The sequence below is a fragment of the Natator depressus genome, chromosome 4, assembly GCF_965152275.1.
Source record: "Natator depressus isolate rNatDep1 chromosome 4, rNatDep2.hap1, whole genome shotgun sequence".
In the NCBI taxonomy this organism is placed as follows: domain Eukaryota; kingdom Metazoa; phylum Chordata; order Testudines; family Cheloniidae; genus Natator; species Natator depressus.
In genome coordinates, this window is record NC_134237.1 from 39,248,173 (window position 1) to 39,263,251 (window position 15,079).

General features: G+C 39.3%; 1 protein-coding gene and 1 long non-coding RNA gene across 7 annotated transcripts in view; one reads left to right on the plus strand and one right to left on the minus strand.

The window, feature by feature from the left end:
- Positions 1-15,079, plus strand: part of LOC141986375 (uncharacterized) — a 143,093-nt gene that overhangs the window by 115,756 nt on the left and 12,258 nt on the right. Inside the window, exons 5-6 of one of the 4 annotated variants that reach the window (XR_012639266.1) lie at positions 12,508-12,736; positions 13,023-13,090. The exons of 2 other annotated variants lie outside the window; for them this stretch is intronic. This is a non-coding gene — a long non-coding RNA (uncharacterized LOC141986375). Of the gene's footprint in view, positions 1-10,517; positions 11,325-12,507; positions 12,737-13,022; positions 13,091-15,079 lie in introns of those variants that run through there. One more of the 4 variants, XR_012639269.1, reaches the window with a different exon arrangement.
- Positions 1-15,079, minus strand: part of PDE5A (phosphodiesterase 5A) — an 87,226-nt gene that overhangs the window by 58,638 nt on the left and 13,509 nt on the right. For all 3 annotated transcript variants that reach the window (XM_074950805.1, XM_074950804.1, XM_074950803.1), the window contains exons 2-3: positions 12,482-13,070; positions 9,914-10,003 (exon numbers count right to left, since the gene is read on the minus strand). In XM_074950805.1, coding sequence (XP_074806906.1) covers positions 9,914-10,003; positions 12,482-13,070 — 679 coding nt within the window. The remainder of the gene's footprint in view (positions 1-9,913; positions 10,004-12,481; positions 13,071-15,079) is intronic.

Below are 15,079 nucleotides of genomic sequence, written 5' to 3' on the forward strand. Positions count from 1 at the left end.
TCTATGTATCTTTCCTACATCCTTTTACTCTCCCCATATTTTACATGCTACTGTAATCAATCGGTCTCTCTCATAGAGCACCTACAGACAGATAAGGTTGGAATCTGAGTCCTTAGCTGGTATAAGTTGGCATAGATCCACTGCCTTCAAGGCAGCTATGCCAGTTGACACCAACCAAGAATTGTGACCTAAAAGGGCTGGCAAAAGTAAAATTTGCTCTGGCCTTTTCTATACAAGAACACTTTATAACTGTAAATCAACATTGAGACAGCTCCATCAGTGAGAGCAAATTTAACAAGAGTGGAAGCTGAAGAGTAGGATAAGATCCAGGAACTTTATCACTGTCTCAAATCCTATTCAGAGACACGCTAAAAGCAGCTGGGTCACCTTTGCCCTACCTTTCCATTGCTACTTACAGCAGAGCTGCACTGGTGGCAAATTATGATGATGTAACTCACCAGTGTAGAAGGAGCCCAAGTTATTTCGCATGAGAATCTGAAAAGTTACATAGTGAGAAGCACTGCGGTTTATTTGAAACTGTGCTTTTAATTCAATTCAGAATTTTTGGCACATTTGCAGCAAGTCACGGCCATGCTCCAGAGAAACGGTATTATTTGTGACCCTAGCAGCATAAAGTCCAGTGAACGGTTAAAACAACGGTATTTTCCATCCTGCTTTTAGTACAGACAACATCAAAAGAACTTTGCTGTGCACGTGTCTGAATAATTGTGTTTAACTGTTATTCATTAAAGTTATAACTGTTAAGCCAGTACTTAAGGAGGATGGAAAAACAGTTTTCTCTTAATGGGAGAGAAGATAATTTAAAGTCTTTCACATGAGTCTTCCCAAAATATCAGTGTCACAGATCAGGTCATTGTTTTGCAAGATGGACCACTACCAGCTATAGACTCAAAAATGTCCATTTTAAATAAATACTTTATTGTGAGGACCATGCGGTTCAATTCTCCATACAGCAAAACTCTCATTGACTTCAATGGGAACAGGAATGTGCATATGATTTATACACGGGGTTGCCAACCCTCCAGGATTGGTCTGGAGTCTCCAGGAATTAAAAGATTAATCTTTAATTAAAGATTATGTCATGTGATAAAATCTCCAGGAATATAACCAACCAAAATTGGCAACCCTATTTATACACTATGAACGGTGCCTCTTATCCTATGAGCATTCACACTGCTGTACTGAGGTGCAGCTTTCCTTAAGTACAGCTGCAGCCTCTGAACAGTAAGTACATTGTCTAGCCCCCTCACATGCTCTTGAGGTAACCTACAGGCACACTGGCTGATGCTCAGGTCTTTATTCACACCACTGGCCTTGTATTTTTATTAGCTTTGAACCACAGGAGCTAAGACAATTTTAATGAGCTCACAGGCTCTCTGAGGCATCCGAAAGGTGAGCACTTTTATCCTGTGTAAACACCTTTCCTCTATGAAAGGAAAGCTTGTGGTGCTTAAAGAGCCATGAGGAAACAGTAAAAGGACTATGTTAGCATATACTAAAAAGACCATTTAGTCTCTCCTCATTAGCACTGCAGATTTCTTTTACCGAGAGAAAGATGCATACCAAGAGAACTTGTGCTCTTTTAGATCCCTGTAAAGCCCTTCATTAATAGGTGTTTAAAAAGAGAAAAAGGACTAAAATGGTTAGAAATTCATGGCTTTTCTTATGATGATAAAAATGCGATGTGGATGACAAACCTTAGCAATTTTTGGTTCAGTGACACTATAAATGTTTAAAGATGTTTTAGAGGTGTTTGCCATTTCTACATACAAGATAAACGGATTGTGACCTCACTGACAACAGTACAAATTCCAACAAACTGTACTGATTTCTGTGAGATTTGGCCCAGTGACAATAATGAGAAAAAAAATTCAGGTGGACAAGTTACTGAGCCAAACTATGGGAAATGTTCTTACAGGCAGGCAATTAGGAAGAGACATATAAAACTCAAGAGGAACTGTTCCAGTCTCTGGAGTAATTAGGTAATTAGGACAAATGTGCTTCACATGCCAGCACACAGGTCATGAAGATTATAGGATCTGTATTTTAGAGAGATCTAAGCTTAGTATAAAACCAAAACACCTCAAAAAATTTTCTTGCAAGTAAATCATAAATGAAAATAAGTCAGATCTTCAGCTGGTGTAATTTGGTTTAGCTCCATTGACTTCAAAAGGAGCTAGGCTAGTTTACACCTGATGGAAATCTGGCCCCAAAGTGATTGTGACAATGATACTGGATATACTGCAAAAAGATCTGCTCTAGAAATTATTTTGGAAAGTTCTATGCCACCTGTTATACAAGAGGCCAGACTAGATTATCACAATGATCCCTTCTGGACTTGAAATCTATGAACCTATGAACACAAAAATGTGGGAAGCCTGCCTGAATTGCATGTATATTGGAGGAGTGGAATCCACACTGCACCTAGCAAAGGATCTACATATTTGGGTTCTATAGAATCCCTCTACTGCTCTCTGTAAGCTCTGAAGGATGCTGCAAACACTAACAATCCACACACACTCAAGCACTTTTTAGCTGATGAAGACACTGCATTGGTGTTAAAGAATCAGCAACAAGAAGAAAACATATTTTATTAGACAATGTCTTGTTCCTTAGGCCCAATATTTTACCTTCCTTAATTCTTTAATAAGCAGGTGATGTGTGAACTGGGTTGAAAGCTGAATAGTTTAGCAACAGAACCCAAGTTAGCTATTTTTCGTTTTCTCGTTACTCTCGTAATGTGCCCACAAAAATGTCCTGTATACTTCTTGTATTCCCAGAGCCCAAGTAGTGAGGATTTAGATGGGGTTTAGAAAGAGCGGGGATGGGGAATGACAGGCAGAAGTGGGCAGGGAAGAATTTAGGACTGGAAGCTCAGAGACACAGGGAGGGTTAAGGACTGAAATACAGGCAATCTACCTACATCAGGAGACCTCTAATTTATGACAGCCACTCTATGGTTGCCAATGGGCTGCAATGCTTAGTGTTAGTTATTCCCTTTTTCAGCCCCAGCACAGCCCTTATGCTGTGGTGGTGAGGGAGGGAAGCAGAGTACTGCATGTGCCAACCTTATGCAGCTCCTATATAAGGGGAATTGTCCCCCAGGCTATTGCAGCCCCTTCACACATCACAGAGAAGTGTGTAGGAGCTAGGATCAGAATCTGGCCCAGAGAGAGAGGGAAGGGGGAGTGTGAGAGGGAGTGAGTGAGTGTGTGTCAGGGAGGAGGGAACCTAAGGTTCTGATCCAGATATCAATGAAGTCAATGGAAATACTCCCATTGGATCACAGGCTACATGTTTTGGTAGTGTCTCTCCAGTTTATAGGAGACAACTGAACAACACAAATGCAACTTCACAACTGGCAGTAATTCAGCGGGCTCCCTTGTCACCAGTCACAGAAGGGAGACCAAGAAATAAATGGGAATAACCGCCCTTCATATTCATTTCCTCCCACCAAAGCATAGCTGACAGTGTGGGGAAGCTTCTATTGTTGCTACTTGTTCAGTAGATAGAAGGCTTTTGGCTCCAGGAATGTCAGTTATCCCCTTTCATAAGGCCTAAAGGGAAAGAGAGAGAGAGAATTCCTTTAATTGTCAGAGGCCACCACAGTCACTAAGTGTTTGAAATGGATTGCTGACTTCTATCTCTACCAGTGGCAGTGCACCCCCTCAGGATTTCATGGAACACAGCAGATGGCTGCGTTCTGAATTTTATTTTATCTGGATGGCTTCTTGCTGCATTTTTGTACACTCCACTCTCAGGCCTAATTCTGTGAAAGCTACTTCAAAGAGAGTCAGTGCCCTTCTTCACAGTCACTTCCTCTTCACTGACTTTAAGAACATTCTTTTGCTTCCTGAGAAGATTTAATGATTCAATAACGCCAACACCAGAAGAAAGATGATTCACTAAACCAAATAATGGTGACAGGAGGAGGAAATTCAACACTATCTGGCTTAAAAACAAGGGACTCAACTGATATGAAATTATGGCCTATGTGATTTTAGGTTTATTCTGCTTCCTCATCCCTGCAGAGGCTGAGCGTGATTCATGGCCACAAAAGTATGCAGTCCTGCTCAGATATTTATTTACAGACTCTAGCTTTTAACTAACAACACTTTCATTTCTAATGCTCTTCACCATAATGTTAGCCTTAGCTAACTGTTGGAGTGTCAAAATGTACAGGTGCTCATTAGGCAACGTCAACATCAAGGCATAAGCATAAGTCAACTATGTCTACATTGTGGGAGGGAGGTAAGAACCACCTTCCCAGGCTGACTGTCATTAATGCCCTTGGCTAAGCCTTATAAAAATAAAAGTCAGCAAGACAGCAACAAACAACAGCAACAAAAAAGCTGTTATAAAAAGCATAGCACCCCTGATTTGTAGCAAAGCGCTTCCCAGTGACAGAAGACCAGGCAAAAATAAAAAATTAAATAAATCCAACAATTGTAGTGATCTTTTCCAGAATGAAACATTCACCTAGCAGACCAGCAGGAAGTTGAATCTTACCTACTTCTGCTCAGAGCTTGGGAGTTAATTCAGCTCAAAGCTCCCATATGGGAAAATCCTATATACAGTTAATAAGGGTGAAACCAAAATAGGATTTTATAGAAGTTACTCTAGACAGTATATAGAATTTCATATAGAATTATCTTCTTTCCAAACCAACCATGAATTTAATTTAGAATTCTATCCACAAAATTCCACACAAAAAAATAATTTACTGTGCAGTTCTACAGGATGTTTCTGTAAGGAATGGTTTTATAATGGTCATGTACAAGTCTGAAAAATTACATGAAGAAGTGCTCAGAAGTGGAGATGACTATTTACAGCAATTTCTGTAGTCCATTTTCAGATCTATGAATCCATCCAAAACCAAATGAGATTGGAACCCACTCACTTCAAGCATAAAGGTGCCTGAGGCTAAATCAGTGATGCTCCTGTGTTCTTAGGCATCCATGAGTCATTTTAGAGGACCAAAAGTGTACCTCAGGGATGCAAAAAATCTTCTGAGACTCAGTCTATGCAGTAGAGATCAAGGTTCTGAGCTGCCACCATCCCAGGGCTTCTGCTGCTGTTCTCTCTTGCTGATAAATCATGAAATCTCAGGCTACAAGGTATTTGCTTGCCTGTTCCATGCAGTTAGCTTATGATAAGCGATACTTTGCATGTATAATACATACGGTGTCTTTGATCCGAAGCTGTCAAAGCACTTTACAAATATTAATAAATTAAATAACTTACAACACCCTTCTGAAGTAAAGAAGTGTTATTATACCCATTTTACCACTGAGGATCAAAATGGAGAAGTGACTTGGTCCAAGATCACATATGAAATGTGCATTTATCCCACACTCCCGTTCCTGGAACAGAACGCTAAGAGTCTGATTCTGCCACCCTTACTCATGTTGAGTAGTACCTTAGTCCCACTGAACTAAACTTGCAGAGAAAGATACTGCTTAAAGGTTGCTGAGCATAGAGCTAAGCATCAGGCCCTCAGTCTAACAAAGCACTTAAACACATCCTGAACTTTGAGCACGTAAGTAATCTTATTGGCTTCAAAGTTAAGCATGTGTTTAAGTTATTTGCTGGATCATGGCTGATCTGGAACAGCACATATACAGAGGAATACACAGGGATTAAATTCAGCTGGAGCTGTCCAGACCAGAGCTCCGGTAAATATTTTCAACCCCCTGAAGTTTTTATAGCATGTTGTAGAGGGGGTAGGGGGCCTTCCAAAAAATACTCTAAGAATTTAAGCCCTGGGAATATAGGTGTACGCTTCTCTCCTGCAATGAGGAGTACTCTTGGTGCATTAAGAATGTTGGAAGGCTGTGTTATGGCTCTCCTAACCAAAATGAATGAGCTATCTTCTCAGCAGAAGGAAGGTACTTTTAACAATCCTGCTTTCTGAAAAAGCACTGTAGCACTGAACTGGTAATAATCAAGATCTACAGCTACAGTTGTGGCCAACAAATACCACAGTTTCCCCTTATAAATAAAACAAGAAATAACCATGGTAATTATATGGTAACAGTTGGCTAATAACTTTTTACTGGTGGTCATTGTACCTTGATGATAAGAATTCAGTCAATTTTAGAGTTGTGTGTGTTTTCTCTTACATTTCATAGTCAGTGTGGCTGATTTCATAAACTAAGAGGGTATCAGGTTATGGAGTTATCTATTGTCATTAGAGAATTGCCAGAAGAAAAAACCCAGAAGGAACAAATGGCGCGTTTCAAATGGCTTAGCAGTCACTGTATGACAGTTTTAAACACAGATAAGTTTGAAATGGATTCACTCATGGCCAGTTTGTTCGTTTTTCCCTTTGTAGCATAAGAGTCAGGTTTCTCATCTTTCTTCCTTCTTGATTTTTCTAAATAGTTATAAACATCAGATGGCACATTCTGGAATGCCAAAGCAAACTATGTGGCAATGTTTGTTGTGTAGGATGGGACAGAAGCTCTATTTAGTTACAAGAGATTGTGCAGCAGTAGCCTGCAGATATCAGAACTTGCTTCAAAACCCTTCCAGTCCTACTCAAAGCTTGTCCAGCTTGCATCTGTAATTCTTCATGGGGAAAATAGGAGCTTGTCACAAACAGAGCTAGCACTGTGTAAATCTCCCATTGCTCTGAGCCTGAAGAGTACAGACAGCAGTGTTTTCCAGTCCCGGGCCTGATATGCCTAGTCTCTATTGGCTCTTTCAGCTATAATTAATAAGTAGAAAAAATGCTTTATAAAAGTTTACTTTTTGTTATTAACATATTTACTTCCATTCTTTGTGCATCTGTGAAGTACTGAGGTTCTTGCTCTTGCATATGGTGCTTTTTGTTGATAAGACCACTACAGTTCTTCCTTAGTCCTTCTCCATGGGTTCTGCTTCTTGAAGAACTTACTCCTCATCTTGTGTTATTTCTAAGAAGGCTCCTCAGCTCAGGTTCCACATGGAAGTTTAGACTAATCTGAGCCTACTTTTCATCTCTTCTGGAAAAATCTTCATTCCCCAACTGACCCAGAGGTTTGATATTCAGCCATATTTCTGCAGATCACATACTGACTTTTTGCTTTAAACATACCAATAATATAAAACAAACAATAAATGTATCATGTGTATTTTCCGGGGGCCAAATTTCCAGGTAGAAAAGACCTGCTTCTCTTTCTAAGTATTTATTTTCAGATGTGTCTCAGAGACATATTTGGCTACATATTTGGACTGTGACTAGTGAAATTTTGCACTAAAGCAGTTTTCCTTAGCTGCTAGATACAATATCATTACAAAGGCTTGCTCTGGTTTTTGTTTTTTAGGTTGGGGAGGCATGGAGGAACCATGGTGGTTTCTTTGTTTGGGGTGGGAGATGCTTTTAATAATAAAAAAAAAAACAGCTGAAAGCAGATGGTAATTGAGGGGTTGATTCACTGAATTAAATCTCATTCCAGAAAAGTGTCAGCAGAGCATTACAGTGAGGGTGATGAGAACCTTCTGGTAAGAGACTTTAAAATAACAAAAGAGTCCCTTAAGAGAAATTCCAAAGTTTAGATCTTCCAGTTTACAGCATATAGAAGTAACACTTCATTCCCCCCTCCCCCTTTAGCCTTTGCCAATTTGTTAATCTGTCAGTTTGTTTTCTATTTTCATAATAAATAGGTGCCTGCTTTATTTCATCTAGAACTCCTGTTGTGCTTAGAAGGGGAAACCTAGCTAAGATTTTTTTCAGGATCTGCAAATTGCCAGTTACAGGTTCATTCAGCCCAACAAGTGAGTGCTGGTACATATGAGCAGAGAATACTTGTACTTAATTCTTTCTCATGTATGACCAGAGTAAGTAGTAAGAACCCATGTATTGTGGCCAGCTGAATTTTGTCATGACTTTATGATTCTAAGTTCTTGGCTTATAGCATTCTTGTGGTTTTTCCAATGCACATAAATAAAGCATGTGACCTGGACAAAACATAGACCCTCCATCTTGCATCAATCATACATCCAGCGCCACTCTCCCAGCCAGATGTCACTGCACACAACGTTCTGCTTGCTCACTGATTGGTTCATGGCCAGTTGCAGCTACTGCCAATTAACATGAGGAGGCACTTTGAAGTGGGGGCAACGTCTGACTTTGATAACAGTGATCATGTTCATGATCAGTGTGAGGTGGTGGGTTGTAAATTTGAAACACTTTCCTTACAAGACCTGGAGCAGTGAAAAAAACACTTTAAAACAGAAGTCAGATGTAGGAGATCCCACATTTAATCACTGGGTCAGCCAGGATCATCAGACCCAAATGAATGAGATAACACAAGGTAAAAATGAGAATTGGGGTTAAATATGGGAGATTGGTGTCTTACGCAACAAGACTGGGAGAGTGGAAGGGTTAGAAAAAAAGGGAAAATGGTATTTTCAAATCAGCTTTTTGAGCAATTTTTAACAGTATGAACTGATTAGACACACACTGTGAACTCTCCTGAAAAAGGAAGATTTTGTGGACAGCAAATCCCTGTCTGAAAATTTCTGGGGCACTCCTTGGTTAGTCTATGCTGTGCCAACATCCTGAGAAGGATGGAGAACAGCATGAGGTTGAATCTTATTCCTTCCAGCTTCAAGAAGCTCTTTCAGTTATTGGCAATACATAAAAACACAATGAGCCTGATTTTCTGTTCACTAACACTAATTTTACACCAGTGTAATTGCATTGGCTTAATTGGAGTCACTCCTGAATTACACCAGTGTGAGAAGGAAACCAGGATCACTCTACTCAGATAGCTGATGGTGAATTTCCTCAGCATAATGTCACTCCTCACTTAATTTCTCATTTTCTAGTTTCCTCTTTTAGCTGTTGCCACCCAATAGAGACCTACTTTGTTTATGCTTTGAAGTCCATGACAAAACTCCCTTGATTCTAGTTGTAGCAGGATCAGACCTTAAAGGAGTATTGCTGTGAGAAGTGACACAGGACTGGAGGGGAGAGCTGTGCAGAGAATCTGAAGACCTGATTCTGATCGCATGCACTCCAGTGTAATCAATTAAGCGTAATGTGAGCTGTGGGTGCTCGGATTCTCTGAATCACGCCATTTTTATTTAGGTACTTAAAATGTGGACACAGGTGCCTAACTTCAGGTACATACTTTTGAAAATGTTGCCCTGGGTCTATGAAAGGGAACCCCCGCTTGATATCTTAAACTTGTGAGGTATTTGGTAGAACGTTATGGTCACCATTTTACATAGTGGTAAAAACTGAAAAGTGTCATCTAAAGACAAGATTTATATGCATTGTGAAAAGCCACAGTAAAACAACATTTGAGGAGTATCTTTGATTCAGAAAAGAGAGAAAAGGAAGATCATCCTTCATTCAATTTAAGAGAATCACAGGGTTCTGCAAGGAAAAGTCCCTTCTCATGGCTTATGCAATGGATGGGACAATAAGTGGGACTGTAATTAGGATTTGAAGTTATTGGGCACTACTGGCATGTATTTTACACATTTAAAGATAGTAGCACATACATGATAAGCAGCTATAGTTTGAAAGAATCTCATTTATTTTTACCACTTCTTCCTGCATTTCTTCCACACACAAAACTCCTATTGATTTTACTGAAGTGAACTGGGAGTTTTGGGTGTATAAGGAAGCAGAAACCTTTTTGTAACTGGAAATAGAAACAACATTGTTTTAAAATAAATAATTGTGTGTAAGCTCTTCTCAGCAACTCTGTTTGGTTAACATCAGTGAAGCAGAAAAGGGAGTAAAATTTTACTCCATCGAATGATATGCAGACAGGACATTTAAAAAACAGCTTTTTTTCTACTGTGAGATAATGATTTACAGGTGAAAAGTGTTTAAACGAATTAACAGAGCTACATATATGCTATTGTATAAGATGATCAAGGTACTGCAACTTACCTCTTCCCTGTGGTTCTTTATTGGCATACAAAGAATACTCTGAGTCTTGTATCCTGTGATTTGGTCAACTTCTGCATTGAATCGGGGATCCTGACAGGGCGGAAAAAGTTGAATTAAGTACCCACTCAAAGAATGTCTTGTTTAATTCCCCAGTTTATAGGCCCATAGAGGAATTATAGCATTTTTCTTAACTGTTACCCGGGTCACAATGTTTCCATTATGAGACAATGACTATGTAAATATAAGTTATTACTGACTGAGTGAATTTCTAGCAATACTGTACAAAACAAACTGCTTATGAGGAATATAAACACTTGTGGATAAATACAAATGTCAGAAAATGCAGTAAGCTTAGGAAAAGCTGTTTGTCCAGGCTGGATATTCATGCATAACCATTTTTAGCACATCTTTTGTTCTGAGAGGAAATTTCCAAAACACACCAAAAGACAGGCCGGCGTGGCTAAGTAAGTCTTATTAATAGGATTAGGATTTCCATTTTGGGGTTAAAATGAGTAACACCCCATCTGAGGAAAAAAGTCAGAGAATGCGCTTTTATGGAATATACACCAAAAACATCTGAAATGTACTTTTTTTTTCTTTTCAGTGTTGAAAAGTGTTTGCAGGAGGATGCTGACAAGCTCCCATGCTTTCCTAAATCTCTCTCCTATGCTCACTGAAAAGTCAAGCCCATGAGCTTCAGAAAGCAGCTTTAATACAAAAATAACCATTTTCTAAAAACTCACTGTTGTTCCTGCAAGACTTATTCGTAATGTACCTAAAAATAGTCATTGACAATCAGAACAAATTCTCACCACCAATTTGAGTCATTCAGTGCAATCAGCCCAATAGGGAGCTGGCAAACTGTAAGCATTATGGAATTTGTAGGAATACATACTAGGATAGGAACTGAAAAGAAAGAGCTTTTGGTTCTGGGATCCTCTGCCAACACAACTTTGGGGTAAGCTAGTGCTTGTATAGGAAGAATGGTCTTGAGTGTGAGGCATAGGGTAGGTGTCCAGAAGAAAAAGAAACACCCCATATAAAATCTGATTTGTATTGTGTATGTATAAAATCCCTATTATTATTGCAAAAAGATGGAAACACTGAAAATGACTCCACTGGCAATATAATATTTTTGCTCTAACCAAAGTTATAGCCATCTAGGCTGGGATTTTCAAAGGATCATAAGGGAGTTAGGCAACCAAATCCCACTGAAACTCAGTGAGGTACTGTTGAATCCCAGCCTTAATCCTAATTTCAGATTTGGTAACATAATTATGTTAAAGTGTAGACCCACTGGCATTATAGGTCTGCGACTATGTACCATGAATAAAAAATCATACCCCTTGTATTTACATAAAATGCAATGAGAATTAGCACGGACTGTCAAAAAATTCCAAGTATAAATTGTGCAATGAGATTAAATTTCTTTTCCTTTTCATTTTGAGTTTGGTTTGGGTTTTTGTTTGTTTGTTTGTTTTTTGTTTTGTTTAATGTATCATTCTGGAACACTGATTTTATTTTATCATCTCACTAAAATGCACCAAATTGTTCTTAAAAGGAAGATTATTAATTCACCAACATTTGATTTCAAGCTCAGTACAATGACCCTGATCTGGGAAAGCATTTACGTACGTACTTAGCATTAAGCACATGAATACTCCCACTGATCTCACGTGCTTAAAGCGAAATATATACTTAGGCCCAAATCCAGAAAATACTTATCAGAGTCTTCATGAACGATGACCATTAAAGCAGATTATATCACCCTTATATGTATTGCTGCTGGAAAACATTGTTTGGCAATATCACACATCCTCAAAAAATGCACTCAGGAGGATGAAGAGATGACCAACTAGAAGTGGTAATTTTCAAGTCAAAATTCCAGTGTTTGTTCCACTTGGGAACCCTTCTCTTTCCTTGTCCCCAACTCTGAATGCACAAAACCCGCTTTATCTATCAAGCAGCGTTGTTTCTTACAGGATATTCTGCAGGTTGTCAGTCTAGGCTTAAATCATTCAAGTAATAGGGGTTCTACCATTTCAGTTGGGAGACTTTTCCACAGCCCAATGTATCTTATTATCAGGGTTTTTTCCTGATATTCAGCCTACATTTTCCTTTGCTCAGTTTCATCCCATTATGCCCAGTTATGCAGCCTTAGGATTCATATAGAAGTACATATTCAGATATTAGCCTATATTTTTATTTTTAAAAATGCAAACAATTATTTGCCCCCATAATTTAGCCCACTTTAAATACCCAATTACAATCAAAATCATACATTTCTAAGTGTCCTGAAATACAAATGCAAATAATTGTGGGTGGAAAAATAGAGACATGGTTAAGGCCAGGATCAAAACTTGACCCTTACTCTCAAATGTCCATCACTTGTTTTCAAACATCCATTCCTCAAACATCATATGTAGCCAAATGTGCATATATTTTAGAGAGAGATATTTGAGGCCAGATCCTCAGTTAGTGTAAATCAATCTGGCTCCAATGAACTGCATGTATTACACTATCTGAAGATCTGGCCTCTTTTTACTTACACAAAATTTCCATATTTACCTCATATGCATTTTTGATGTTCAAAGGCTGGCCCAAAGCTGCTACGTGTCCCACAATCCCCTTGTTCCATTCCAAGCGAATGCAGTTGTTTGAAGCTTCTTCCAAGGTGGAACCTTCTGCAACATCGAACAGCCTGCTGACAAGAAACTTCTCATTGGAGCTATCCTCACAGACCAGGAAAAGGGAATAACGATCAGCAGCTATGAGCTCATGGATGTGCAAGAAAATTTTGTGGCAAAGGGCTGTGACGTCCAAGTGAGTGGAAATATCTTTCACTAGTTCTAAGAGTCTTGAGCACTGATCCCCTGCATCAGTCCCAATCCTTGGAGATTGCAGAGGCATCTGTTCCTTTTTTCCAGAGCCAGAAAGGAAACTTACGGTTCCAACAGAGTCCTTGACAATGATGGGCCTTAGAGGCCTGTCAAATTCAGAAGCAGAGATTTTCCTTACTGGTGTCCCAGGGTTCGGGCTTTCAGCTCGGGTAGTCTGATGAGCAGGACAAGAGCAATCTTCACTGTGGTTTTTGGTTCCTTCCTTGCAGACTGGGATGGAATGAACTCTCTCAGCAAACCATGCATTGACCATTTCTCTGCAAAACAGAAGTGAAAGGTAATAAATACTATGAGTTAACAATCCCCAAGCAATCATAATTATTTAATGGGACCAACCCTTTTACACAATACTACATAAAATAGTATGGGAGCTGCGATCGGCCGAACCTGCGGATGCGGCAGGTAAACAAACTGGCCCGGCCCACCAGGGGCTTTCCCAGCACAAGCGACGGAACAAGTTTGGGAACCACTGATTTAGTGAAACACCTGCTTCTCTTTAACTCGATGTTGTTCATTTCCAGCCAACAATGAGACTTAAGCACTAATATCATGTGTCTTATAAAAAAGAAATATTTCTGATCAAATAAATGACTCTGAATAAGGCAGAAAATTTACTCATGACATAGCTTTCAGTGCATAAAAGCTGAAAATTATGACTACACTAATCTCAAATACTTCATCTTTAGTCATGTCATAGAGTTTAAGGACACAAGGACCACCAGATCATCTGATTTCCTATCACAAGCCACCACCCAGCACCCCCACACCAAACCCAGAAACTGAAATTAGACCAAAGGATTACCACCTACAGGAAACTAGACTATTATGTGCCACCGAGAGGGAATAAGAGAGACCGAGGTGTACCAATGCCCAAGGCCCCAGAAATGGCAGGGAATTAAGTGAGAGCTATCCAGATAATCCTGGCAAATGATCATCTGCAGCATCGGGGTATGTAAGGCAAACCCCCTCCCACACACAAAGTCACTGCCAATTGGACCTGAGGGGGAAATTCCTTCCCAACCCACATATGACAACCAGATAGAGCAGGGGTGGGAAAACTTTTTGGCCCAAGGGTCACATTGGGGTTGCGAAATTGTATGGAGGGCCAGGAAGGTTGTGCCTCCCCAAACAGCCTGGTTGTTGTATTGTAAAATACAAAGCAGTGAGGGGGCTGCTGAAAATGATTGGCAAAACAAAGCTAAGGAGATTGATTAGTCTCTAAAGTTTTTTATTTCAACTATACTTCTAAACAATAGATATTACAGTAAGCCATAACCTCAAAAAGAAGCATATCTGCCTTCCCTTGTGAAGGTTTGAGCACTGACATATGACTTGAAGTCCTGACTGGGACTAAGAACTACACAGATGTGGAGTTAAAAACTGATTCACTGAATGAGGATAGATTTAAAATATGGTGAGTCTATGTAGTGAATACTTGTCCAAGAAAAGGAGCAATGTGACTGCAGACTACACATCAGTAAGGATTTCAGGGTCATATATGAGAGAATATTTTTTTCCCTCAGGGGCAGCAGTTGGTTAAAATGATCTAATAGAGCTGTTGGACCAATTCCTGCTCTTAATCACACCATAACGGAAAGCAGAATCTGATCTTTATCTGGACTCCCAATTACAGTATTTTGGTCCTGATCTTACAAAGACTTACACATGTGCTTATTATTCACACACTGTGAGATAATCCTGTCAAGGTTAATGGCACTAACAGTCCATACAGTTAAGCACAATTGTAAGTCTTTTGCAGAATCAGGGCCTTAGACTGCATGCTCTTTTGGGTAGGTAACTTGGATGAAATCCTGGCCCCATTAAAGTCCATGGGAGTGTTGTCACTGAGTTCAGTGGGGACAGGATTTCATCCCATATGCTTCCAGTTCTTCTGTGAACTAGCACACTTGTGGATGAAATAATAAATAATAATAATAATTACTATTATTGTGTACATCAACATCTATTACAAAGCACCCATGAATATTAAACCAGTCTGATTACTGGAAAATGATGTCAGATAATAAAATGCAATAGAATGACCAATAAATGATTCCACTGTTGCTGTGAAAGAGAGGGTTAATTGTTATGGTTAATTATTTAAAAAAATTATTACGAATTAAATTCGGGGTTTATTTAATATATTAATAAGTATTCTCAATTATCTGTCTTCATTACAGTGTCATCATAGGTTTCAGAGTAACAGCCGTGTTAATCTGTATTCGCAAAAAGAAAAAAGGAGTACTTGTGGCACCTTAGAGGCTAA